The following is a 26,600-nucleotide window of genomic DNA, read 5'->3' on the forward strand; positions in this document are numbered from 1 at the left end:
ACTCCAACATTCTTTTCTCTACCATACACTCTTGCACTACTTCCTTGGCTGTGCCGCATATGTGCAGTATACCATAACACTAAATATATGTTGTAAGTTATGTTATGTTCAATGTTATTTATTTAATTAAGGAACAATAATTTCTCAACTGTTGTCGGGCTTCATAAATAATACAATATAAGCCTCGAGCTCAATATGCGCTACACAGAAGACTTCCTCAACAAGCCTCACCGGCCTCAGCACAGTATGTAACTACAAATCCCATCCGGCAATGTATCCTGTTTGGATGTCGCATATTGATGACGTAGTGTTAGCAGATTTTGGGTTAGATAATGTTAGCTGGTTTGGCATCGTATAATTTAACCACAGACTGACTTCGCAGCAAAAGTAAGGTAAGAAGTTGTGGTTTTTATGCATGTTTTACTGGTCGTAAGAGTAGTCACGCTACCGTCGCCATGGCGCGACACGAGTTTGCAAGCTTAACTAACCTATTTTCAAAGTTAGTCTAACTGCTGCAGGTTATCTAGCTAACGTTACAGCTGTTATATCGTTCGACGAGGCAAAATTAACGCAAGCTGCACAGACCTTAACCTGAATTTGTAGCATATTAACTTAGCTAGGTAACGACTCAACCTTTTCATGCTCCGTAACTGAGACAGCAGTAACGTTAATGCACGCTGTCTGACTCCTCTTTTGGTTAAATACATTTGCGTAATTCAGTCTTTAGTGACACCTGTTGCTTATCATCCAACTATGCGTGCGGACATGTCACTGTTAGGCCTACAGTATTTCCAGACAACAGAGTTTTATAACTGGAAACGGTCTTTAGTTGTACTAAACAGGACGTGGGAGAGCAACCTTAAAGTTTATCTTATCATTATTATTTTTCTATGGCTGCAGCAACTATAGAGACTTGAGTCACAAACTGTAACGTGAGTAAGTTAACTTGGCTAAACATCTGGCCATATGTTGTAGTCAAATGACATACCAGTGGTGTAGTCTAATGTATTGTAGTGGGTATACTGTACGGGCCAAGATGGGGGGCCATATCATACTTGGGGGTATGGGTGTCCTCCCCCAGGAACATTTTGAGCGTCAAAGACTTCATTTCCTGCATTCTGACACACTTGTATGCACCAATTTACGGTGGAAATACCTTTTAATTAGCCTATGCCAGGGATCTTCAACAGGGGGTCCGGGGCCCCTAGGGGGTCCTCAGAGTCAGTGCAGGGGGGCCTCCAAATTATTGTTCATTTTTGAAAGTTTAAAAAAAAAAATTACAAAGTCTTAACATGAATCCAACATATTATTAGCGAACATAAATCCCAACTGCTTACTGGCCTATAGGTAAGTTAGTCACTAAGGGCCATCCACATACAGTTTACTGTGCTACATGTATGTTTAACATGAAAACATGATTTATAAAATCATGTCAACAATTAGTAGGCTATTTTAATAGCTTAGTATTCTATGCAAAAAGGTATAAAGGCTTTAGGCCACCCTACACATTATTGTAGGCCCAGTTTATTATGCAACTTAATTTTATACAATACATGTAGTAGGGGGGTCCGTGCTCTGGCTCTCTTTCAGTTAAGGGGTCCTTGGCTTAAAAAACGTTGAAGACCCCTGGCCTATGCAAAGAAAAAAACCCCGATGACTATTCAAAATATATCAAAATAATAATGCAAAGTATGTTGTTACATGTCATTGCGCATTGTAAGTGGGTATATGGAAGTCCTGGAGCTTTCTTAGTGGGTATACTACCTGCGTATCACGTAGACTACACAACTACACGTCTACACGTCAGACGTATAATGACTGCTACACAGGTTATATTTCAGTAGGGTCCATTTGTTTTAAGTCTTGTTAAAATTCTGTAATTTTTAACTGTTTTGGTTCAACCTGAAACAGTGCTCATTGTGAATGCCTATGCATTTGCCACGTGTACCATGTGGCATTTAAACAAAAAACATCAAGTTAAATGGCAAATTTGCAGCATGTTGCCTATTTATTGAGTAATAATATCTAATCAACTAAAAACAATATCAGTTTGTATATGTAACGTAAGGTTCTATTCCAAACCAGCACCAAGACTACAGCAAATAATTTTACTGATAAACACACAACTGGAAACAGTGGCACATATAATGATCTCTTGTAGTTTTTTGTTGTGCGATGAGCAATACTGTGTCGTATGAGCAATATCAACTTGCGTACTCATACGACACAGTATTGCTCATCCAAGTAGGAATACGTGCTGACATGTAGCCTACATTTCCGGAGTTTGTAGCAGGAAATGGTCTTAAGTTGTGAAAAACTTCCCCAATAAGTCATGACCACAAATGTAAAAAGGGGATTCTCTAGGTCTGTAAATTATTATTATATACATTATATATTTGTGGTGAAATGAAAAGTTTGCTCAACAGAAGTGTATGAGTGAGTGAACCAATCATTACCAAAATGTTTGTCTTATCATATAATTGTTTTAATTGATTTTTAGGGACAACTAACTATTATTTATATTATCAATTAATCATCTTATTTTCTTAATTAGTATTTTGTTATATCAAATGTCAGAAAATAGTGAAACATGACACTAATTCCTAAAGCCCAGGGTGACCTCTTCAAATTGCTTGTTTTGTCTGATCAACAGGAAAAGCTAAAGCTTTTCAAAACCGCAGATATATCAGAATTATAATCTTTGAATGGCCAAGTAAGTGTGAACACATAGGACTTTGACTCTGCCTGTTGCTCTCAAAGTGTACACAGAATAGAAATATGGCTAAAAACAAGGACATCAAAGCTGAATGAGGTAAACATAAACATTTGACTACTATGTACAGATATAAGTTTATAAAAAAGTGTATGTACACACTGCCACGGTACTTGGTGCTGGAATAAATAACGAAATATTAATATAAAACAGGTTGCTTTATATCTGAGCTAGGATATGACAGCATAGTGTATATTTGAGAGATAGTTACATTTAAAAATGTAACTATGTATCTAAGATTTAAAATGCCTAAAGAAAAGTGAAATACAATACACATTGTTACATGCATTTCCTTTATACGTAGTCTAGGCCTATCTATTAACTATGTAATAATGAAATAATGGTACAAAAGGACACTTATATTAGGCTAGGTCTTGCCTTACAGTCATTTTCTGAAATTCAGCAATTTGCTGTCAGAACAAAAGTGACAGTTGACTCTCCGTAGTACAGAATTGCACTGCAAAACTCATCCATCCTGTAGCCTCACATTCAACCCTTCATGTAATGCTAGCTATCTAGCTTGCAGACATATTAACATTAGCTTCACCATTAAACAAGTCAGTGTTTACTGTAAGCTAACCCAAGCCAACTGACACAATAATTAGCTATCAACATTTACTGAGGATTAAGTGTTTGTTCGTACAACCTCCTAAATGTACAGTCAGTGCTTGTGTACATGCAGCCAGCTAGCCCACAGGGAACCGTTCTAATGTGAAAGGCTGTCTGTTAGGGCTGTTGAAATGAATCATTGCTTCGATGCATCGCGATGCGGACCTAGACAATTCTGCATCGATGCAGTGACAGCATTGTGAAATCGATTTGAATCGTTCACAGGATAATCGGAATCAAATCGTGAGAGCAGTGAAGATTCACACCCCTACTGTCTGTCATTTAGGCTACATTGTCTGGCAGCTTGATTTGTCTTTAGCTTGCATTGTCTTTAGCTTGCATTGTCATGTTTATGTAAATAAACTTAGTCTTTTTCAGACTTTAACGAGCTAAGTTAGCATTGCTGTTCAAGCTGAGTTAGCATCACTGTTCAAGCAAATTGCAAGCGCACTGCAACAATGATGCTGAAAACATAAATGGAAGTTATTTGACGACAAAGTCCTAACAATATCAACTTACCCGGAGGAACATCAAGTAGATTCTACCAACCGTCTCTGTTCGACAAGTCTTCTTCATGTAGTTTAACAGAGGTTGGCATCTATAACTGTTGCTTTACCGCCATCTACTGGAGAGCGTTTGGATCGTCACTTGAGACAGAAATTGTTTGTGACCACCACAGCGTGGAAAACAGTCTCAAAAGTACCCACAGAAAAAGGAGATTTACAAATATATTCACATTGAAAAATACTAAGTGCATTTACAAATGATGAAATAAGAGTTACAAATTAGACGCACGGACACAAACGCGCATTTGCGGATACAAATTGCTCTGCATTCATTTGTGAATTGCATTTTACAAGTTGCAAATTACTTATGAGACTGTTTTAGCACCATATGGTTCCACCCTTCCAAGCTGTGATTTTTTTGTTATGGCAGAGTGCAGATCTCAAGGTGTGTCTCCCTCTCCCTTCCCAAACAAAGAAGCGTGGATCTCACTCAATAGTCCCTCTGGGTAGGTAGGCTATATTTGGTGATATTTGTGTTTTGATAAAACAGCACCCCCTCTGGCGCGTCAGTATCTATCATAGACTGTCTATTAGGGTTGTCCCGGACTAAAAATGTACATAGTCGAATCAGAATCACCAAGTTGTTCCTATCGTCAACTGAGGTGGCGGTACACAGTAAAAAGTGACGGTACTCATGGACAACACAACTTGCATCTTACTTTTTTGATAACATCTTTTTCGATTTCAAAGTGCACCCACACTTTTGATTTTCTTTTCCAAGACATTTTCAGTTAAAGGTTTAAATCCCTGCCGCCAAGATGCTCTTCCATCGCTCACAGATAAGGTAACTTAAATCATGGAGCGGTTGAATTTATTCACGCAAAAAAAATTATTAAAAGTTGCTTTCTTTTTAACTTATAATTTACAGCATTATTTGTTATTTATATCATAATAGGCTGTATATTAACTTGTTAGGAGAAAACAGTTAGTTCTATGTAAAATAATATAGCCAAAATGGCATGATCCTAGTTTGATAAGAACTCTGCGAAGATTTGACTGTGAGATTGGCAGTCGAATCAGGCTCCTTAGATCGAAGCATTGAATATTCGACTGTTCATGGTCCCCCCCCTACTGTCTGTTGTAACAGCTCAGATGGAGAGTGTTACTGCAGCACGGGAGAGGGCAAGACTCTGCTTGCAAAACCATAACCCATAAAATGATAAGAAATTCAGATGAAGTTCTGTAAAAGGTTGATGAGGGAAAAGCTGCTGATTTCAGGAAGACACCACAGTAACTGAAGAAAGCACGTGTTGTGTTGAAGTGGTTTTTCTAAAGAGACTGTCACTCTCGCCGGACTGCTTTTCCTTTCTGTCCATTGTACATTAATGAGAAACACGGTGGTGTCTGGGGACAAGAGGGGTGAATACTTGGATAAAATTAAATTAATGCTTTAACACCTTTAACATGTGCTCTTTATTGGATTATAGATTATAGGTAGAGTGTTGGTAGCTCTTATAAGAGCCGGGTTTGTTTTTCTGCTGAGGAGTCTGCTGATAAAGGCACCAGCTCAGAGCAGGACTGTGCAGGCAGCCGAGTTCGTGACCTACTTTAATCTTTTCTTTTTCTTTTGTTGACTTCATCCTTCTGTACGTCCTCATGAAAACTAATGACGGTGTTTTGCATTTAGTGTTGGCAGGGTCTGTGTTGCTGTCTGCTGGACAACATTGACATGCAATGTTCCGTTTCTGTATCGTGATTTTATTGATTCATTCATATTAAGACAAACATAAAAGCCATGTGTGTTGTATTTCACTTCATTTCTTTGTATGATTTGTTTTTATTTAGGCATTTTAAATCTTACACAGTTAATTTGAACTATATCCTGTTTAAACTGACACCCTAATCGCAACAAAATGAAAATCGACTTTGCTACCTCATTTGCTTTTTTTTCCACATTGAACTATCTACTTAGCAATCAATTCCAAAATGTTTTTACTTGTTTTTTCTTGACGATATATGGGCTAAGCCAAAAGTGTGTATTTTTATGCTGATAAAACCTAAATATGTAACTGAGAATTATGTTGTGTGTGTGTGTGTGTGTATGTATGTATGTGTATATATATATATATATATATATATATATATATATATATATATATATATATATATATATATATATATAATTTTTTTAAAAGGCAAAGCTCTCTATGTGCTCAGTTAAGATCTGTTGAAACTGGACGATATGTTAATGTGGAAGAGAAAAAATGGATCCATCTGATGTGTTGTTTAAATCCTATATAAAATGAGTTTACTTTTGTTTTCTACTGTACTTTCTGTTGTGAACAGCGTGATTCCTTGTTTAGCAAGATAAAAACAGATATTGATTTTGTAAATTATTATGGATGATGTTCAAAGACTGAGATGGCTGTTCACATGTGAAACATATAAATTAGCCAGTTATCTTGAGAAAGACTGGGAGAAGAGAAAAAAAAAAACATTTTACCGAGATGATTTGTAGATATTTGTTTGTATTTGGTTTTGGTATTTTTTCATTTATTTTAAATTTTTGTCTTTTTGTTTTCTGTTATTCATGTATTTCTTCACATGATTTGTGTGCGAGACCGGACGATGTCAGAAGGTAAATAGTGACTTGTCTTGTAAACCCAAAAGGGATATGCCAAATGTTTGGAATGACGCAGAAACTAACTGTATCTTATTGTTAAAAATCTTGTTGATAAAAATTGCCATAGCTTTAAGGTTTTCCATTGTGTAATCGTTCGTATCTAGAAAGTCAAATCAATAGTGGCATCTAAGATTTTTTTTTTAACCGCGCTGCCTATCTGCCCTTCTTTGGAAACCGTGGCTACTCCCTAACTGGTGTGTGGGAGGAGAAGGAAGGAGAGGAATTATTGAAAACTGTAAATCAGTTCTCGCTTATTCTTCTTTGTGTTTTCTCAACTATCTTATGCCAACAGGGAATAAATCAAAATAAGGAAGTAAGACCCTGACAGAATGCGGTTTCATTGTGACTTAAGAGCACTACGTCTGTCTCAAATGACACTAGAATCAATGTTATGGCAACCATTTCCCACACATCTTCTCTCGGCATTGTGAATTGTCTCTAAATGTGCTCAATCATTTTCTCGCAGGAGATGTCATCTCTGTGTGGCACCAGCAGCAGCTGTCAAGATGCAGGTCAAGAGGCCACAGAGAAACAGGCAAGCATGACATGACACACAAACACTTGGAAATGCATTTGTATGAAATGATGCCTTGGAAACACAGCTGAACTTACTGACAGATGTCTGCCAAAGTGACAAACTACAGTATATATTGTAGGCTTTTAGGAAGCCTGCAACTCATTTTATAATCATGTATGCATTGGTAATATTTAATAATAAGATTAGACTAGAAAATTCCGTAAGAAATTTTGACAGTGTGCCTACTACTTAGTGCACAGAACATGTGTGTGAATGCTGAATAGCTAAATTGTCAAAGCTAAACTGGATTAATAGCTTAAATCTGTAAGAAGTAGAAGTAGTGAGAAAATAGTTGAAAAGTATGAATGGTTTTAATTAACATGCATTTCATTAAAAAGTTGAATAACACCACTAATGTATAAAAGATGTGGAATAGTTAAAGGTTTTTTAGAAAAGCTGACGTTGAACTGAAATGTAGAACACTGTGAGGTCTGAAATTATAAATAAAGTATGGAAGACTTACAAATGCTCTGAGAAACCTTGATAAAATTGTTTGAAAAATTTCAAATGCATTGCACAGCACTGCTGGAAAAACTTGAAATGTAAAATTGTCAGTTCGAAGCTGAACTACATTACCTTGATAAGCTAAGAGCTGAAATACATTGCTAGAAAAGCTGGAAGCTAAACTGTAATACTGTCAAAAGTGGAAGTTCAAATAATTTGACAAAAAAAGCTGAAAGTATAAATACTTTGTATTATTATGCGACATATTCATTGCATAGAACAAACAAGCATGACCCTAAAGAGCTGAGAGGTGAATATGTTGCCTGAAAAGAAGGGGGCTGTAGTGTGTGTGTGTGTGTGTGTGTGTGTGTGTGTGTGTGTGTGTGTGTGTGTGTGTGTGTGTGTGTGTGTGTGTGTGTGTGTGTGTGTGTGTGTGTGTGTGTGTGTGTGTGTGTGTGTGTGTGTGTGAGAGACAGAAGTGTCTGACTACATTATCGATCTCAACACGTGACTTTTTGTCTTTGCGACTCGAGAAAAAGGATGCGTTCAGGATGTCTGTTGTTTCGGGGTAGGCTACAGAAATCATTGGCTCCTGTTATCTAAAGGTTTGTCAGTGCCATGGCTCAATATTTAAAAGATTTTGACAATGTGGATGAGGTTGTTATAATTGGATGGCCGGCCATATTTATTTGAGCCAGAGAAGGCTATGTACGGGTGAAGTATACGGGTGAAGTATACGGATGAAGAGCGGACGAAGGGAGAGAGAGGGGCTGCAATAGGCTATAATACATCCATGGTTTTGTGTTATCTAAAAGATTTTAAATTAAAACAAAGGTTCGTATTTGCTCATGTCCCACAGCCATGTTGATTAGAAGGGGAAATCCTCTGACGTGGTGACACAGTATTGTGTGATCACTGAACACATCCAGACCACCGATGTCTGGCAGCAACAGGTTCCACTCCTGAAAACATATTCTTTGGGCATATAGGGGCACAGCACCCATGGGAGCACTACCAATATCCCGAGCCCCGCAGCCTTCCATTCACTGCTTCACCCTTCTCCTCTCTCTCTCTCTCTCTCTCTCTTCGTCCGTTAACATTGTACTCTGGCTCAAATGAATACAGGCGGCCATCCAATTATAACGGCCTCATCCACATTGTCGAAACCATTTAAATATTGAGCCATGGCACTGACAAGCTTTTATATAACAGGAGCCTTTCATTTCTGTAGCCTACTCCGAAACAACAGACATCCTGAACGACTTTTTCTCGAGTTGCGTTCCACTCGCCACAGCGCTGTCTTCGGACAAAAAGTCGCGTCATGAGATCAATAATGTTTTCAGACACTTTAAGTAACAATCTGAACCTGTCAGTAGCAAAAAAAAAAAACTGGTTACATTGAAGCTCGGTTTGTGCCGGCCCATCATTGTGATCCCGCTCAATTCTGAACCAAATTCAAAGATTTTTGGTCACATCGGTCTATTAGACACAAATGCATAGGGAAATGGGGTCCCCTAGTAGTAACCCCTTAAATATGTGAGAAGAATTCCAATATATACTAAGCAATTAAAGAAGTTCAAATGGGAGTTTTACAGCAGACTTAAATGAGCTTGAGTGTACTCAAAAGAAGTCAAGTTTTCCTTAAAGTGTCTTTGTTGGAATAAGGATAAAACATCAGATGAGCCTGCAGAGTTGATCTATAATAACTTTTATTTAGGGTTAGCCGTGTGTGTGTGAGTGAGAGTGTGAGAGTCAGCGAGTGACTGTGTAAATTAACCGTAATGTTTTGTTATTGTTCATATAGTCTTGCTTTGCCAGATCGTTCTCCAAAGCGCGCTGAAGGAGCGTCTGGCTACTCCACATAGCATTAGGGGATGGAAGGAAAGCGTGCTCTGGTTTAATGGCATTTCTTTAAACAAATCAGAATTGTCATGGACGGTGCTAAACTCCGCACAGAGCCTCGAGAGAAAACTCCGATTGGACAGCTAGTCGAGCTAGCTGTCTCAGTTTACCATGCAGAAATCTGAGGAGCAGTTAACCATAGTCCTCAAAATCCACCAAATTTAAAATTCCAACACAAAGAAAGCAGAAAGAAATGGAAAATACATGGATCCGGCGGAATTTCCTGCAGCACCGGAGCAATCCCGGAAGTGGAACGAAGGATGTAGACTAATGTTCATATTATTGTCTGTAGTTGCAATTTGACGGTCTGCGAAAGTGCTGTGAAATGACCCCATTGTGAGTGCCAGAAGGCCTTTTGTGAATGTATTGATATAACATTTATGTGGATAAACTTAAAAATGTGGGCATATCAGCGATTTAAAAAAAAAAAAAAAAAAAAAAAGTGGTCCGCTGTGCCTTTTGCTTGGAAATGTCAAGGATGTTTAACATGGGCAGCGAATGTCTTAGTTAGCAACGATTAGCTTTGATTAGCTCTGATTAGTGGTTAGCTCCAGTCAGCTCTGGTTAGCTAGCTAGCTCCGTTATTAAGATATGGAGCGGAGGAGACTGCCGCAGAGAGGGGTAACAACCAGACTGATAAATTATGTCCGGGGAGCTTTCACAGCAGCGTGGCCGCGTTGTTTCTACTGTTGCTACTACTAACGTAACGATTGCCTCTCTGAGCAAGTGCAACGTTGACGCTGTCATGCACGCGGCACGCAACTTCATGACGGGAGGGGCTGGAGGCAGCTGGTCTGTGTGCGCTGTAAAAAAATACACCGTTGATTGGAAAGAAAATGATTTCGGATTTTATCTACCTGTAGTTGTACATTTCTTGAGAGGTGCACATCAGGCAAAGGCGTAGGTCGGTATCTCCAAGTACCTATGTACCTACCCACGGCGTAGATTTAACGCAGGAGCGTGAATCAAGCTTAAGGGGTAGATATGACTATGCTACAATACAGTATGAACAGTAAGTAAGTAATTCACTAAGATGTTTGCAGTAAATGGCAATAAATGGCAAAAGTGAGCGTTCATACAGACACAAACAGCTGGAAGTATGATATGAAAATGGTTTCTATACAATAGATCAGATATATAGAGTATAGACATTGGTGTACATATTAATTTGTACAGTATGCCCATCAGTATAAATATGTACGGATATGCATATATAATACTGGTAAGTGTATGTACAGTAGTGTTGCGTAAGAAGTAAGTATGATGAAGCAGCTAGAGGCCGAGACAGTCATAGTGCGGTCATAGACTGGGGTGAGAGATGTCCGCCGACATCGCTTTGTGCTGGACAGCCTCTGGTATGAGACAGAGCAGTTGCCATACCATACTGTGATGCAGTTGGTAAAAATGCTCTCGATTGGTGCAGCGCTAGAAGTTCACCAGATTATGAGGAGGCAGATGGACTTTCTTCAGTCTCAAAAGCACAGTGCATGCACACATTTTAAATACATGGATGGTGTTAGTCTGTATTTTTGTTATTGTCAACAAAGACCAAAATCAACAATGCGTTAGTCCGTCTCTCAATACTTTCTGACTTACCTAACCTGTTTACACATATGGTGAGGATCGCAGTATTGCAAGAGGGTGGTGTATGTGAGATTGAGTCAAAACTATTTGTGTGTGTGCATGGTAATTAAGGAACAGGTCATTCAGTAGAATGATGTGGTCATTGATGTATTTTTATTTTCGACAATGAAGCGCTATGGCACAGAAGAATAATCAGACTGGACAATACTTAATAATTTATTATAATATTTTATTTGATAGAGCACCTTTTACAGACAGTCACCAAGTGCTTCACACAATAAACATTTGTTAAAATACAGTAGGATCCAAAACTGAAAATAAACAAGCAAAAACAAATACAATACCAATGAAGGTAAACGATTAAAAGACTGAAAACCCCAAATTACAAACCTGAGACAAAAGCGAGTGGAGACAAGTGTGTCTTCAGCTGCTTTCTAAAAGCGTCAACCGAGACTGCAGAACGCAAGTTAATAGGAAGGGCGTTCCACAGAGTCGGAGCTCCCACTTCAAAGGAACGGTCACCTTTTAGATGACGTGGGACCACCAGTAATCCCTGGTCAGAAGACCTGAGTGACCTGTTAGTAGTGTACGGATGGAACAGGTCAGAGATATAAACAGCCGCCTGACCATGCAATGCTTTATATGTAAGAACAATAACTTTAAAGGGATGGTTCTGAGTAATTTCACCCTAGGGTCCTTTGCACCATGACCTCGAGCCAAACACCTCGAGTCGAACATTGGGCGAGTTAGCACTATCAGCTGAATGGCTTAGTGCAGGCGCTAATAGAACCAAATGTGTATCTCGTAAATTACCCCACTAATAATGCCCGGAATGGTACCAAACTTCTACAGTAGTACAAATAGGTTCTGTACTCATAAAACAAGGCGAGCTCCAGCACAGAGCACGACATCTATTGCTGGAAGAGGCTACCGGTAAAGTAGTGAAGAAGGAGCAAGAAGCGAGAGAACAGCAGAAGAGATCAACGAAATGGTAGAGTTTGAGGTTAGCATCGAACGCGACGATGAGTGTATCAATTTCGAAGGTCGCCCGTATCTATTCGAACCTGAATACGCGGATGAGGAGCTACAACTAATGGAGGAGAATCTGAGAGCTAGCTAGCTAGCAGCAGAGAGTAGAAGCCATCAGGCAAGTGTTATTTAAATAAACTCCTGGTGTACTTACAAACTTTCCAATGCCTCGAGTACAAAACCTATTTGTACTACTGTAGAAGTCTGGTACCATTCCGGGCATTATTAGTGGGGTAATTTACGATAGATACACCTTTGGTTCCATTAGCGCCTGCACTAAGCCATTTGGCTGATAGCGCTAACTCGCCCAATGTTCTACCAAGGGAAAAAAGCTTCTGGGAGGCTGTTTGGCTCGAGATCATGGTGCAAAGGACCCAAGGGTGAAATTACTCTGAACCATCCCTGGGTCCTGGGAAGACTTGCTGAGACAGGTGAAAACGGAGTTGCAGTAATCAAGCCGGAATGATATGAAACCAGGAATGATCATCTCAAGTTCACATTATGAAACCACACCTTAAGCAGTGTTTCTCAGTTGAAAGAAACGTGTGCGTCTTATAGGGCTTTGACTTTTGCCCAAAAATCATATTCGAAGTTTGTTTGTTTATTAATATTCGAATATATTTGAATATTTATTAATAATATTTTGACCATTTAAATGCCTTCAGTTTAAAAAAATAAATAAATTAAAAGTCAGACCCTGGATTAAACACAAACCCTATGCTTTCGACAGGAAGTTTGGAGCTTTCACCGTAGCCTACGTAAAGTGGTTTGATGTTTATACTCGTGTGCTGGTGTGTGCGTCGAGCCAGTGTGTGTGGGCGGTGTTGCCAACTTAGCGACTTTTTTTCACAAAAGCGACTAGCGACAAATCTGGCGACTTTCTGTAAAATAAAAAAAAGAGTCTCCAGTATTGTCCAGCGAGCACGCAATGTATTTCTCTCCTGTGGCTGCCGAAACAGTCACCTCTCTCTTCTGTTGTGTGACTGAGGAACAGCCCCGCCCTCCCCTCTCTCTCCTCATGTGCAGCAGCACTGAGCAGGCAGGTAGAAAGGGGAGAATGGACAGGATGCGGGGCCGGTGTAGGTAGGAGAGACGGCGGAACGCGACGGGAGAAAGACGCCGCTGAGCTGGCCTGGCCCTGGGCAAGCCAGCCTTCTTTGAGAATTAGGGGGGAATGCAACGCTACCAAGCCACGGCCGAGAGACGTGCGTCGCTGCGACTTGTATTTACATTTTGAAATGCGTGAAAAAGCCTCGGGATCTGAACTGAAAACAACGTTTACAAGCAAACGCATTTACAAAAAATAATGCCCATAACAGGTTTGAATATTAAGGGCTGGCTAATATTCGTTCGAATATCATTATTTTTTTTAATATTCGAATGATATTCGAATAACGAAGTTTGGAGTCAAAGCCCTAGCGTCTTAGTGATTTTATATGTTGGTCAAGAAACACATTATGATCAAACATAATGCCAAGATTTCGGAGTTTGGACTGCACAGCTGAAGAAAGGGACCCCAAAAGCTGAACAACCTTGGAGGCTGTAGTATCGGGAGCAACAATAAGGACTTCGGTCTTATCTTCATTAAGCTGCAAGAAATTGTTTGCCATCCAGTCCTTAATGCAAGACAAAAATTTTGAGCAGTACTGACGCTGACACTTCAGTGTTAGTGGGATCAAGTTATTGTTGGTTGTAATTTTATCTGGGATTTGTTGACAATAAGACACATGTAGCCTACAATAACACCAAACAGTTCCTTAAATTCAGTCAGGCATTCAACAGCAAATAAAATGTATGCATTGGTTATACTAAATAACAGTTTGCTGTTTTCCGTTACAGTAACACAGTACTGGTACAGCAATGCCATCAACATAAAAAGCATAGTGCTTATACATTTAACCATGTGCCTTTAAAGTTGAATGACTTCTATTCACACTGATGTATGCTAAGATTGTTAAACTTGATCTACGATAACTTACAGGAGAAGGAGCATCCTCGCGTTCTCATCCCGGAGTTATGCCGACTCTTCTACCAGCTGGGATGGGTGACGGGGACGGGCGGAGGGATCAGTCTGAGACGAGGGTTCGTATGTACATTCATTTCTTGCAGAATACTGTGAAGGATCAGAAATGACACGCCTTCATTTAACTCTTCTGTTTGCATATCTTTGACAATCATGCCAAAAATTGAATCCTGTTGTGGGGATTTTATTTTCCGACATTTGTATGCTGACAAAAGTGCAGCGAGGCTGATGTGAGGTCAGTTAAATCAGTTTTGACAATGTTTGCAAATCTAGGGTGAAGACAGAAGGTCACAGTGTTGCCAAAATGAAACAGAATTCAAACTGAAGGCTTTGACAGGTTATTACGAACATCTTTGAACTGTGGTGTTTTGGATGGCAGCTACAAGGAAAGCGCCACCCATCAGCAAATCCCTGTTTGAAATGGGGAATGGCAGACATTTATTTCAGCCAACAGGGGAGCTTGATGGAACTTCAGATAAAACCAAATTAGATTTAGTGACTGCCACTCCATCTATGCTGGTATTTCATTCAGATAGAAACAAATTGTAAGTCTTCAATGATTGACAGGAGAATTTCCTTTCATCTTGTTATATTATTATATACCTTTTTAGATTTTGATAGAAAATAAGCAGTTCTAAGCTCCACTGCAATACTTAATCATTCTTCAAAATTGATGTTTTCGTCAGATTGAGGACAATTTTCTGGTTTTCAGTTTTTTATGAAGTTGAAAAACAGGAAACATCAAGTCCCAAATGTCTTGGGGCACCAACATCATCTACATGGTCTACTAAATGAGAACTATTCCCATGTATCCATATTGTGGCTGTTTACAGTTTATAAATTGTTGCTTGGATTGTTCAGCTTAGGAACCTAAAAGCTGTTATTACTCATTTACTTTAGATAAAAGAAAGTGGATGGAAATATGTAATGCAATCTAGACAGTATTGTCATTTTACACAAACTTCTAATAAGTGTATTTTTTTTGTTCTTCTATTTATTGCTTTGGTTTGACTCAGATATGACTCAGAGCCTGAGGCAGCCTCTCCAAACATTGCACACAAAAATCAATAGGCTACTCCATTATCTGTTGTCTTTATTGCTAGATTGAAAAAAACAAAACAAGTACAATGGCTTTATCCTCTACATTCTATGGGGGTCGTTACGGCTCTCAATGTTTAAGCAAGAAATGTGATCATGAAAGATTATGACGGGATCAAATGAGGCTGTTTGTTTAACTCTGAAAATCAGTCGAAGTCTTCACTTTTTATAATTTTTTCCATTGGGTCTTTTGGTCCAGGCTGTAGAATGAAACATTTTCCATCATTGACTTATTTCTTGGTTAAGGAAACGTGATATGTTGAAACATTATTTACATTACAGTTCAAAGGGCATTCCGAGTATAACAATGGACACTAAGACACAAAAATGTTAGATTTAAAAAAAGAAAAAAAGGATGACTCTAGCAATAACTACAGGAAGTCTATGGAAAACTGTTATAAAAATGATTACTTAAAATAACTGCCCAGGGAAATGGGTTCTTTGTGGATGGCTGGAAAAGCTTTAGTGAGTGTTTCTTATGGACTGCTCCTTACATAACACCATACCATTTTCTGTAAGGCAAAGACACAATAACCTGAGAAGACTCCTATTATTTGTAGAGGTCGACCGATTCATCGGTTTTGCCGATTAATCGGCACCGATAGTTGATTGGTGGAACTATCGTTATCGGCAAAAATCCATGCCGATAGTTTTTCCTGGTTGCATCCGTTGCTGGAGCGGCTGAGAAGAGCACGCTGTCATTCATTACACATTACACGAGAGCTGAGAAGGGTCTGCTGGCATCATGCATTACAATAGCTGCCTCTAGAGGCGAAATAAAAGGGTTACTGCGCGCTGCACGGAGAGCACATGCTGTGCGGAGAAGGCTGACATCAGATGCACGTTTAAGGCATCGACAGCAAAAAGGTTTGTTATATCATTATAAAGTTATTCATTTGTTGAATAGATGCTGCATTAGTAAAGAAAAACAGCACAACAGTATGTTTGTTTGTTTGTTTGCTTGCTTTTGAGGCTGAGATGACGCTAAACATTAGCAGTAGGCTAACTAACCTCAAGCGGTTAAAACACTGACAAAAATGAACGCAAGTCTGACCCAAATTGTCCACGATCCGTCTAGTGGCTGCCGCTGGAGAATTGAGATGTGTAGAATTGACAGCGCATTCATTTTAAAATCTTCAGCGGAGGAGCATTAACAACTGCCCGAAAGCACAGTACTAGCCTCATATGGTGGAGCGAGATAGAGAGATACTGGAGAGAGAGAGAGCGTTATATGGTAGAGAGATACTGGAGAGAGAGAGAGCGTTATATGGTGGAGAGACATAGAGAGAGACTGGAGAGAGAGAGCGTTATATGGTGGAGAGACATAGAGAGAGACTGGAGAGAGAGAGCGTTATATGGTGGAGAGACATAGAGAGAGACTGAAGAGAGGGAGCGTTATATGGTGGAGAGACATATAGTTCGTCTCAAATTGCGCACTTCCCATAGTGCACTAAGGGAAGTGCACTTCGTACACTATGTACTTACTTGCATAGTGCGTAAAATTTGACGGGGGAGTATTGTCTCAAATCGCGCACTGCCTTATGTACTTACCGGAAGTGACGATCAAAACATCTCAGTCCTTCTTCTGTGAAATTGTGAATTATACCCAGGGCAGAGCATTCTCACCACCTGTTGTCACCATACATTTCTGCCTTGTTCATCAAAATGAATGTGATTGTTTTTATTGTTGCCCTCTGTTTTATGCAACCGTAAACATCCAGGTATGATGATATTCATGCTTTTGCTCTTAATTCATTGTAAAAAAATAAAAATAACCAAAAATGGCCATTTTGAGTTATTTAGCAAAATTGGAGCAATTAAAATTGTGTCCAACTGACATATAACGTTAACATAGAAAATAGTCATATTATATGTTTATATAAAGGGTGTTTATTGCAATAGCTATTAATTACAGTGAAAATACAAGATTGAAAGCAGAGGCAACACAATAGACATTTAAATAGATCCTATTGTTCTATTCATTGCTGGCCTGTATTTTGATGGGTAAAGTGATTTGAGGGTGGACTTCAGACTCTACAGCAGGATCCTTTAACGGTACATCCTCGGTACAGCGTGGGACCCGTCATCGAGGCCCTTGTCTTCCTCTTTTGGCTCGCCAGCGGTACATCTGATCGTGGTTTAGCCAGAGCCTTTGCACCGTGCTGTCCACAAGACCAGCAGGGAAATCTTCTCTCTCCTCCCCCAGGTCGTTCTCCTTCCAGCAGAGGAGGACTTCCCTCAAGTTGGCAGCATTGTCCGTGTCCCTAACGATTATATAAGTCAGATCAGGACAGAAACTGCACTGTTAATATGATATAACAGAGCATACATTAACGTACTGTAACATTACTACTAACGTTGGCAGCTTAATGTATATTTACCAGATCACACATCTAACTCTAAAATCGTCTGCAGTGAGGACGATAGTTTAAAAACAACAACCGTATACCACAACACATGTAACGTTAGCTAGGTTATAACTGATTTGCCAGGGGTTAAACCAAAGAGCATAGCTAGAAGTACCGGTAACTTCGCCGCTGTTAGCTAGCTAAGGTTAGCTAAAGCTAGCTTAATAGCACGTCAAATTACGATGCAAATAAACGTTATAATTCGCGGTAAAAAAAATCATCACTGACTGCAAAATTAACCACACATACATAAACAGGTTGCGTATATGTTAAACAAGTATAGCAAAAAGACTAATGTTGAACTTACATTTGGGTCTCGCTGTCGCGTATTCGGCCGCCATTATCGAAAGTTTTTCACCTTTTGTTAGCTCCGCCCCTTCCACTATGTAGCCAAGATGGCGACAGTTGAGTGTGGAAAGTATCCAACGATCCACACTCAACTTTTTCACCGTTATGAGTTCATCATCCGGGTACTTGTAGTGCACTGCATTTACCACACTTCGACGAGTGAAATTTTGAGTGCACTCAAATAGTTAGTATAAGTACAGAAGTGCGCAATTTGGGACACACCAATAGAGAGTGAGTGAAGAGAGGGAGCGCCGGCGCTAGAACAAAGCCGTGAATCAGAGAAATAAAACGTGTTTCCGCCGATTCATCTCTAGAAATGCGACTGTAGCGAGCATGTCACTATCACTAACGTTATCACATTTATATTTACACGCAACACATATATCCAGCTTCAAAAAAGTCTAAAAGTCGGAAGTTAGAATGAATGCATTGTGCAAAGAGTGGTTGCTATGGAGACGATACACAGTGTTGAGTTCCGTTGCTCTGATTGGTTGTAGGTCTATCCAATGACTGCAGAGGCATTTTTTTTCCTGATTCGGTTGGAACACGCCCCATAATCACAGCCCAATGGAGCGGTTTCAGACTCACATTCTGACTAGAATCTGAGTAGGACCACGTCAGGCTAGGTCTAAACCGTTCTACAGAGAAGAATGGCGTCATTGTTTTGAGATTTGGCATACATTTGGGCCTTTTTTGAAGAAATGTAAATAGTTTGTCCTTTTTTATATGAATTATAATGCTCATTATGTTTATTTTTGCACTGGATGACTCCGAATATGTAGGAGAACTGTTTTAGACAACACACATGCTTGTGTAGCATTGCTATGGGTGTAATATCAATAAATATTACATTATTTTGATTATTGGCAAAAGCGTCTGGACTTTTTTTGAAAAAAAGTATGTATTTTGTCAACTGTTTTATCCAGTATCAATTCTAAATACTATCTGTCGATTAATCGGTTATCGGCAAATACGGCCCAACCTAACTATCGGTATCTGTAAAATCCACTATCGGTCGACCTCTAATTATTTGTATAACATGCAAGGCCCTCGTCCTTCTGCTCCATATTAAAACATACCATGCTGTTTGTTGTATAACTCATAGAGAGCAGATCTACATCGCACCATCAGGCGTCCAGAAAGAGAGAATACAGGTAAGCAGTTTGCAGTATCGTTCTGCTCAGTACAAATAATCAAGAGTTCAGATTGAGCAGCATTAATTCAGAAAAGGATTTGTGTGTTCACACTTGTTTAATGTTTGTGTTACTCAGCCAGAAGACATGTTTGTGTGTGACATGGAGGAGAGGGACATCAGCTGTCCACCTGCCTGGAAGAAGTTAAAGAAGAGCCAGTGTACACCACTTTTCATGAATGCCTATACTATGAGAGGTGAGTAATTCTTATTACATTCGTACACAATACCACCCATACTAACCACCGTTTGCAGTCAGTCAGTGATAGAACGGATCAGTAATCCCAATACCCCCCAATTATCCTTTTTTAATTAATTCAGTGATATACTTGTTTTGTCTGTGTCAGAGTCCAATCCAACTTTTACTATTGCACAAAGAAAGAAGTAGCAAAACAGACAAATTACTTTAAAAATAAATATTATTGTTTCTATCTTTATTTATGTGAAGGGCTGAATGGAATTAGAAAAGTGGATAAGTTTTCCTGAATGTTGTGATTATGTTCGCTAAAGGTGGTAAAAACCATTTTGTCATTCAAAATGATGTAACAAGTAGCCATGGAAACAACATTGTAAAATCATTAATAGACGCCAAATATTCTCCTCCGGTCTTGTTTCTTTTATTTAGCAGCTACATTTCACAAACATTTTATTCAATAAACATGGTTTATAAAATTATTTTCTGAGGAAAAAATGTTGAGACAAGTGTAAGGTTATTGTTCACAAAAAAAAAAGTTCTGGCATGGGGAAGCTGTGGTTTGTTGAAGTAATGCTTTAAGATAACATTCCAAAATATATAATGTTTTATAAAGAAGCAAACAAGGTTCCATAAGGCATTACAATTAAAGGTCAACATTTTTATGAAATACCTCAGCCAAAAAGTATGATTTTTATTTTACATCCTCTCTATTGTGGAATACCAGGTGAGAGTTTGCATCTTTTACAGATATAGAAGCCACCAAAAATAGAACTTGAACTAACCCAATTTAAATTGTACCAAATCATTTTAAAGCATAGAGCACCTTGATGTCTGATCATCATCTGTGGCATGCTTTCCCCTGCCTTGTTACAATAATAATTTGAGAAAGACCATACCAGTAGACAAAACTGAAAACCTGCTTTTCCTTTGCTAAAATACAGGGGCACAGGCAGTTATACACACCCACTCCAAGGCTGCTGTCATGGCAACACTGCTGTATCCTGGCAAAGAGTTCAGGATAACACACCAGGAGATGATCAAGGGGATTCGTAAGGGCACATCAGGCACTAACTATGGGTATGTAATCAAGCAGCAAGGATTAGTGAAGTCCAATGAGCTTCCAAGCATTTTTATTTTCAGTCAAGTGAAAGTTTATGAAGTCTTGGTTATGAAAGTATCTTGGCACTTGTAGTAGAAATCATAGCTGCAAAATGAAAAACATGGAACCCTTGTGTAGATCTGAGGAGTGTCTGCACTCCCCCTGGGCGGACACATTGGACTTAAGGCACAATCCTGCTTGATCTCATGTTTCTAATGAAACTGTTTTCGGGTTTCTATAACTTGAAATGTTGCTGTTAAACTGAGTTTCAGTAACATAACCTTGTAATTACACACTCAAAATCAGCTAGAACCCTCTCTCACAGCATATTAAAAAGGGCTGAGGGAGTTACAACTGTAGGAGTAGTTTCTCTTAAATACTTTAGCTTTGTTGTTTGAAGACACACCTGAGATAAGAAATACGTTTTTATCCTGAGGGAAATTGTTGTGCAGCAGTTGCAGTACACAGTGATAAAGAGCAAATAAGTTTGAATAAAAACTAAATACAAACAAAGGTTATCTATACAAACGAGGGTTATCTATAAGGTGCAAAAACGAAATGTACTGCACACAATGCCAGAAATGTAAACGGTCAACCGCAAGAATTGTAAAAGTTAACAATAAGGTGCAAATCCAAAATATCCACTTCGGTAAGGTAAACGTAAGGAACACAGATTTTGTATGAAAAGTGGCATACAACTATGTACAATTTTAAATCTTCGTACATGTAAGTGTATGGTTAGTCTCACATTGCCAGACCTTTCTTCACAGCGCTGTGGAGTAAGGTCAGGCTACACCACACATACATTCTGGGATAGGAGAAAAAGTTGAACGTCAAAAAGTAACGTTACCTGAAAACAGCGTGTAGTTTCTTTTTAGCATCTCACATTACACTTTCAGTCACTAACATTGTGCCAAAATATGAACAATAACGCCGCTGTCAACGGGCTTATCTTCTAATGTTAGCTACCAACCGTTACCTTGAAACCATCCAGCAAATAGACGGTACCATAGGGTGCCGTTACCTGAAACCAGTGATTTAACATCACCGCTCATTTTACATACAGTTTAACAACAAAACAAAATGCCGAGTGAACGTTACTAGCTACATTTTTCATGTTGGTTTTGAGCGGTATGCACCCCCACTAACCTGGAAAATGGTATTAAGACAGTAACGTTAATACAACGCGTCTGAGGAATACAGCGTCTCGTGCAACGGGGCAGAGGGGCCGTCACCGCAGCGTTAGCTAACTTTAGCTTCTTGTCTCATCTGGGATCTAATAAACAGTAAATTCATCAAATTCAGTGTCCGCAATACTATTTTCCAATAAACTGTAGCTGTCATATTTCACGGGACCCGCGTGAGTGCGGATTTCATGTCTGAGGAATACAGCGTCTCCTGCAACGTGAGTTAGAGGCAGAGGGACTGTCACCGCAGCGTTCACTAACGTTAGCTAACGTTAGCTTCTTGTCTCATCTGGGGTCTGATGAACCGTAAATTCATCAAATTCAGTGTCCCCAATGCTATTTTCCAATAAACTGTAGCTGTCATATTTCACGGGACCCGTGTGAGTGCGGATTTCATGTCGCGGCTTTCGTTGCGGTTTGTCACTTTGCCTAAGATTGTTGTTTATTTAGTTGCCATGACTTCACGAATGATGACGTCCTGTCACTGTTCCACTTGTTCAAGTGGGAGAGAGAGCGGATGACAGTTTGCTTGAGTTCAGTAGAGCCCACGGCTCTGCAGAGTCGTACAATTACGACTTTATGACTTTTCGTAAACGGCTGAAGGAGCGGCGGCGCGCGGTGTACATAGCGGAAACCCTGTTGTGCGTCTGCCCTATTTCTGATACCGTGGCAGCAGAAATTTTACTGTGGCGGGTAGGGCTGGGTACCGAACGTCGTTACTTTAATGGTATCGAAAGAAATGCTCAAATCCTATGAGTATCGAAAAATTCTTTATCTTTCGGTGCCAAATTTCGGATTACAAAAGCATCTGAGTGCGTAAGCGCAAGCTTATCTGTCCTCTCTGCATATTGACACAGATCGGAGCTCCGACCGACACACACACACACACACACACACACACACACACACACACACACACACACACACACACGGAGAGGTGCGGACGGAGTAAACTGTTTGCAGTTTTGTTGAAGTCACAGAGAGTCACGGTTGGTCTCAACTGTGGTAACAGTTTTTTTAAAACTTCACGTAGACAGCGTGTGCTGCGATATGATATTAATGGCGAGCCGAAAGTGGTCGCGGTGCTGTTGACGTTACACTTCCTCTTAGCAGCCACAACGGTGGTTTCTCTGCCCTGAAGACTGACTGACAGGCTGAGCTTGCAAGGCAAGGCACTTTTGTTAATGTTACTCTGAGTGAGCAGTGTTATTTTTCTGTTTTGATTCACAATTAAGGTGGAAAATGAAAGCTTTGTGTTTAATGTATTTTTGTTGATGTTGAAATGGATTTTAAAACATATGGTATCGAAAAAAGTATTGTTAGGAATCTGTATCGAAATTGGCACCGGATCGAAAGATTCTGAACGATACCCAGCCCTAGTGGCGGGCCGCCACGGTAATATCAACATAGAGGAAACACTGGACATGGTACATCAAATCAATCACATGAAGATTACAATTTCATGGTCCATCATAGTCTGTGGGTATTCATACTAGAGATGGCCCGATACCATTTTTTGCTCCCCGATACAGATTCTGATACCTGAACTTGCGTATCGGCCAATACCGAGTACCGATCCGATACCAGTGTGTCATATATTTTATGTTTTAACAACCATATACTACTATCCCTGTATGTATGTGATATTATTATCACTGTCTTGGTCTGGCTCAGGTTAAACTCTTTGTGAAACATGAACAAACACAAACAATGAATGCCACAGAACTTTCTTTTATTATCTAATTTGACAGTAAAAACATAAATAAACTACTTTAACGTAGATTTTCTTTAGGGCTTTATTACGTGGTATCGGATAGGTGCATAAACTCCAGTACTTCCCGATACCAGCGTGTTAGGCAGTATCGGAGCCGATACCGATACTGGTATCGGACCATCTCTAATTTACACAGGGAAAAAAGTGATGATAGGAACACCTCTTTCATGGCCATGCTGTCTTTGTAAAGAAATGTGCCCCGTTTTGCCTTACTTTTCCCAATAACTGTGATGCAAATCACAGGCTGAAACATGTGAGTCACTGCCACAAAGTTGTCTTGTACAATACTGACATTGTTGCTGGACTTTTTTTTTCATACCTGGTAACCTTTAACAGTTCAAAGATTGTGCTTTTTACCCATCCAGGCAGCTTAAAAAGAGGTAAATGTTGGCAGAGTTAAATAATTATTCTCTGGTTAGAGCTAGGAAGGAGGCAGTTAGGATCATTATGCCTGTTTGATTACAGCAATAAGAAATCCTTATTTTTATTAGTCATTATTATCCATAATTGTTTATTTTATAAAATGGCGAAAAGGGTCCCAGTTGGCAACCTCAACAGTTGCAAAACCAAAGATATTCAACTTACAATTATATAGAACCGAGAAAACCAGCAAATCATCACATTTGATGCTGGAATCCGGAAATGTTTGGTATTTTTACTTGATAGACTACTTATCCAATTTCAGCACTGTGTCTGATTTACTGTATCACTTTGATGATCAGAGGGGCTGTACAACACATGATGGTGGCAATCTTTGAGAACAGGCATCCAGAGCCTCTATCTGACAGCCCTCTGATTGCAAAAGTTAAGGCCTCGAAAAGATCTCAGCCTGTGTGTAATTTGTCATTTTGTACCCTGCATATACACAGGTATGATGACAGCCTGGTGGTGCCTATTGTTGAAAATACACCAGAGGAGAAGGACTTGAAAGACCGGATGGCTCGGGCAATGGAGGAATATCCAGATTCATGTGCCGTCCTCGTCCGCCGACACGGTGTCTATGTCTGGGGCGAGTCGTGGGAAAAAGCTAAGACCATGTGAGCATTTACCTCCCAGCACTATTAACCTTTTGTTGTTATTTATGACTAAGAATATATTAGTATATTTGTATAGAGGGCATGTTTAACAAAGAAACCCAATTTTTAAATACCTTCCATTGTATTTTTCCTCTTTCAACACTAAAAATACTGCTGCATTTTGTAGGTGTGAATGCTACGACTACCTGTTTGAGATCGCCGTCCAGATGAAGCAGTGTGGACTGGACCCTTCAGCCCTCCCAATGGAAGAAAAGGGAATAGTTTGACATTCACTGGTGCTTTTAAAAGAGACATTTGTTGCAGAAAGGTCAGAGGTGTTCAATCTGGATCGCAGATTGTAATCATTTGCCTTTCACGCCGGCCTGCTTCAAATTTGATGAGATTTGATGGTAAGGGCAGATCCAGGGTTAAAGGAAATGAAATGCCTGTGATCCGGAAGCACCTGGCTGCATAGCGGTGTGAGACAACTCTTGAATGAGCAGCTGGCATATCAAAGTCTCCAGGTTTAAATGCTTTTCCTATTGATGTTTGACTGCACTGGAATCATGGTCTTAGTGTATGTCAGGCACGACTATATTGTGCATTTTAGTTGATCTACAATGATGATTAACTGCCTTTGCTTCAATCAATGAAAACTGATGGGATGTCAATCGTGAGTCGCAGAAATTATTTTGAGATTATTATTTAGGTTTTTCCTTACCTTCCATGTTCTTGGGCTTATCTGGCGCCGGGTTGCCGTGGCTAAGCAAGGTAGTCCAGATGTCCCCCTCCCCAGCAATGTTTTTGAGATCCAAAGCTAAAAAATAAAGTTTTAAAATGCAATTTTCCATTTTGAAAACCTTTTTTATTTCTCATTCTCTATTTTTTAATGCAAGGCACACAGACACACGTTATGCACAGTTTTCTTTGTTTAAGCTACAAAACATTTCTGAATTTCTGAAGCCATATTTCAGTTTTAAACAAATAGTAAACACATAACTTCTCATATAACTTCTCATAAAAACTGTATACACCCAAATGATTGTGGACATCTTATCAAACACCCTTTCAGTAAAAATAACCCTGTGTTGCGTAAAAGGACCCTTGCTGTGTCCATGTACATCCTGTCATTCCCACACCACCATCCCAGCACCAGACAAGGGCATTTGATGCAGGGATAGCACAATGGCTGTAGATCCTTGCACTGCATGCCTCCAGTCTGCATACTCATTTCTCATAAATGTCAGAGTTCTGTTAACAAGCTCCCTATGTGGCCACCATCTCTCGCTTCCACTACTGTATTCCCTAAAAACAGAGTGGTGTCAAATATGCTGCAGGCTTATTTGAAGTTTTATTTATTTTTTATTTAAAGGAGAAAAAGATTTTTTTGCTAGCGCTAACACTGCAAAGATTCCCCTTCCTCTGATTAATGAGGAATTCTGGTAAACCCAATTGCAAACAAAACTGAACACCAGCCCATAACATAAAATGACATTGTAAAGCTCACAGTGTCAGTCTCATTGTCTCCCTTCTTGAACAGATGAAAAATGGTTCTCAGACTTTTCTTTTTTGTATCGTCGTTGCTGTTCAGTGATTTTCTGAGGAATGATCTGTAAAAATCTGTCAAATGTCTGTGTTTAAGAAAAATGAAAGTTCCTAAAGTATTTAACATTGTCAAAGTCAGACTGTAACTGACTCACCCTACCTCCTGCTGGGGCTTCGGCTTGTGTCGCATCATAACTGCTGTTTTTTTCTGTCTGTCTGTACGTCTGTCTTGTTTAGCTTCTATGTATATGTGTGACAGGATTTTTCTTTTCCTCACGATCACCAGTAAAAAAAAAATTAAATTAAAAGTCAGACTGTGCCCCGGAACCCGAAACCAAATATGTGTATTACATATTTGAATATTCATGTCATCGTGCACTTATATTAATATGTATTACCTGTCAGACTGCAAAGTTCAGCAGTAGACACACTAGGAATGGAATATGAAGCCAAAGAAAACTTATATGGAGGCTCAGGAGGGCGCTGTAGCAAGTTGTCCATACTGTGGAATGGGGCCAGCGGGGCACCTAATGATTTGAGTGTACGACAGAGCTCAGAGCTATAGTGTACAGTGTACATGGGAACATATATGTACAGTCCCTGACAA

At 39.5% G+C, this 26,600-nt stretch overlaps 1 protein-coding gene across 3 annotated transcripts; it reads left to right on the top strand.

The window, feature by feature from the left end:
- Positions 1 to 237: 237 nt before the first annotated feature.
- On the top strand, positions 238 to 26,320 carry apip (APAF1 interacting protein). Of its 3 annotated transcripts, XM_028583906.1 has the most exons (9): positions 238 to 392; positions 4,319 to 4,394; positions 7,038 to 7,106; positions 14,089 to 14,189; positions 19,090 to 19,138; positions 19,256 to 19,373; positions 20,314 to 20,449; positions 24,302 to 24,469; positions 24,636 to 26,320. In XM_028583906.1, the coding sequence occupies exons 3-9, from the start codon at positions 7,041 to 7,043 to the stop codon at positions 24,733 to 24,735; spliced, it is 738 nt and encodes a 245-aa protein (XP_028439707.1). In that variant the 5' UTR covers positions 238 to 392; positions 4,319 to 4,394; positions 7,038 to 7,040; the 3' UTR covers positions 24,736 to 26,320. The 3 variants fall into 3 exon arrangements, with proteins under 3 accessions (XP_028439707.1, XP_028439714.1, XP_028439706.1); XM_028583913.1 differs by lacking the exon at positions 4,319 to 4,394 and having other exon boundaries at positions 238 to 387; XM_028583905.1 differs by lacking the exon at positions 4,319 to 4,394 and having other exon boundaries at positions 240 to 392.
- The last annotated feature ends 280 nt before the right edge of the window (positions 26,321 to 26,600 follow it).

This window comes from Perca flavescens, chromosome 1 (assembly GCF_004354835.1).
Source record: "Perca flavescens isolate YP-PL-M2 chromosome 1, PFLA_1.0, whole genome shotgun sequence".
NCBI lineage: Eukaryota > Metazoa > Chordata > Actinopteri > Perciformes > Percidae > Perca > Perca flavescens.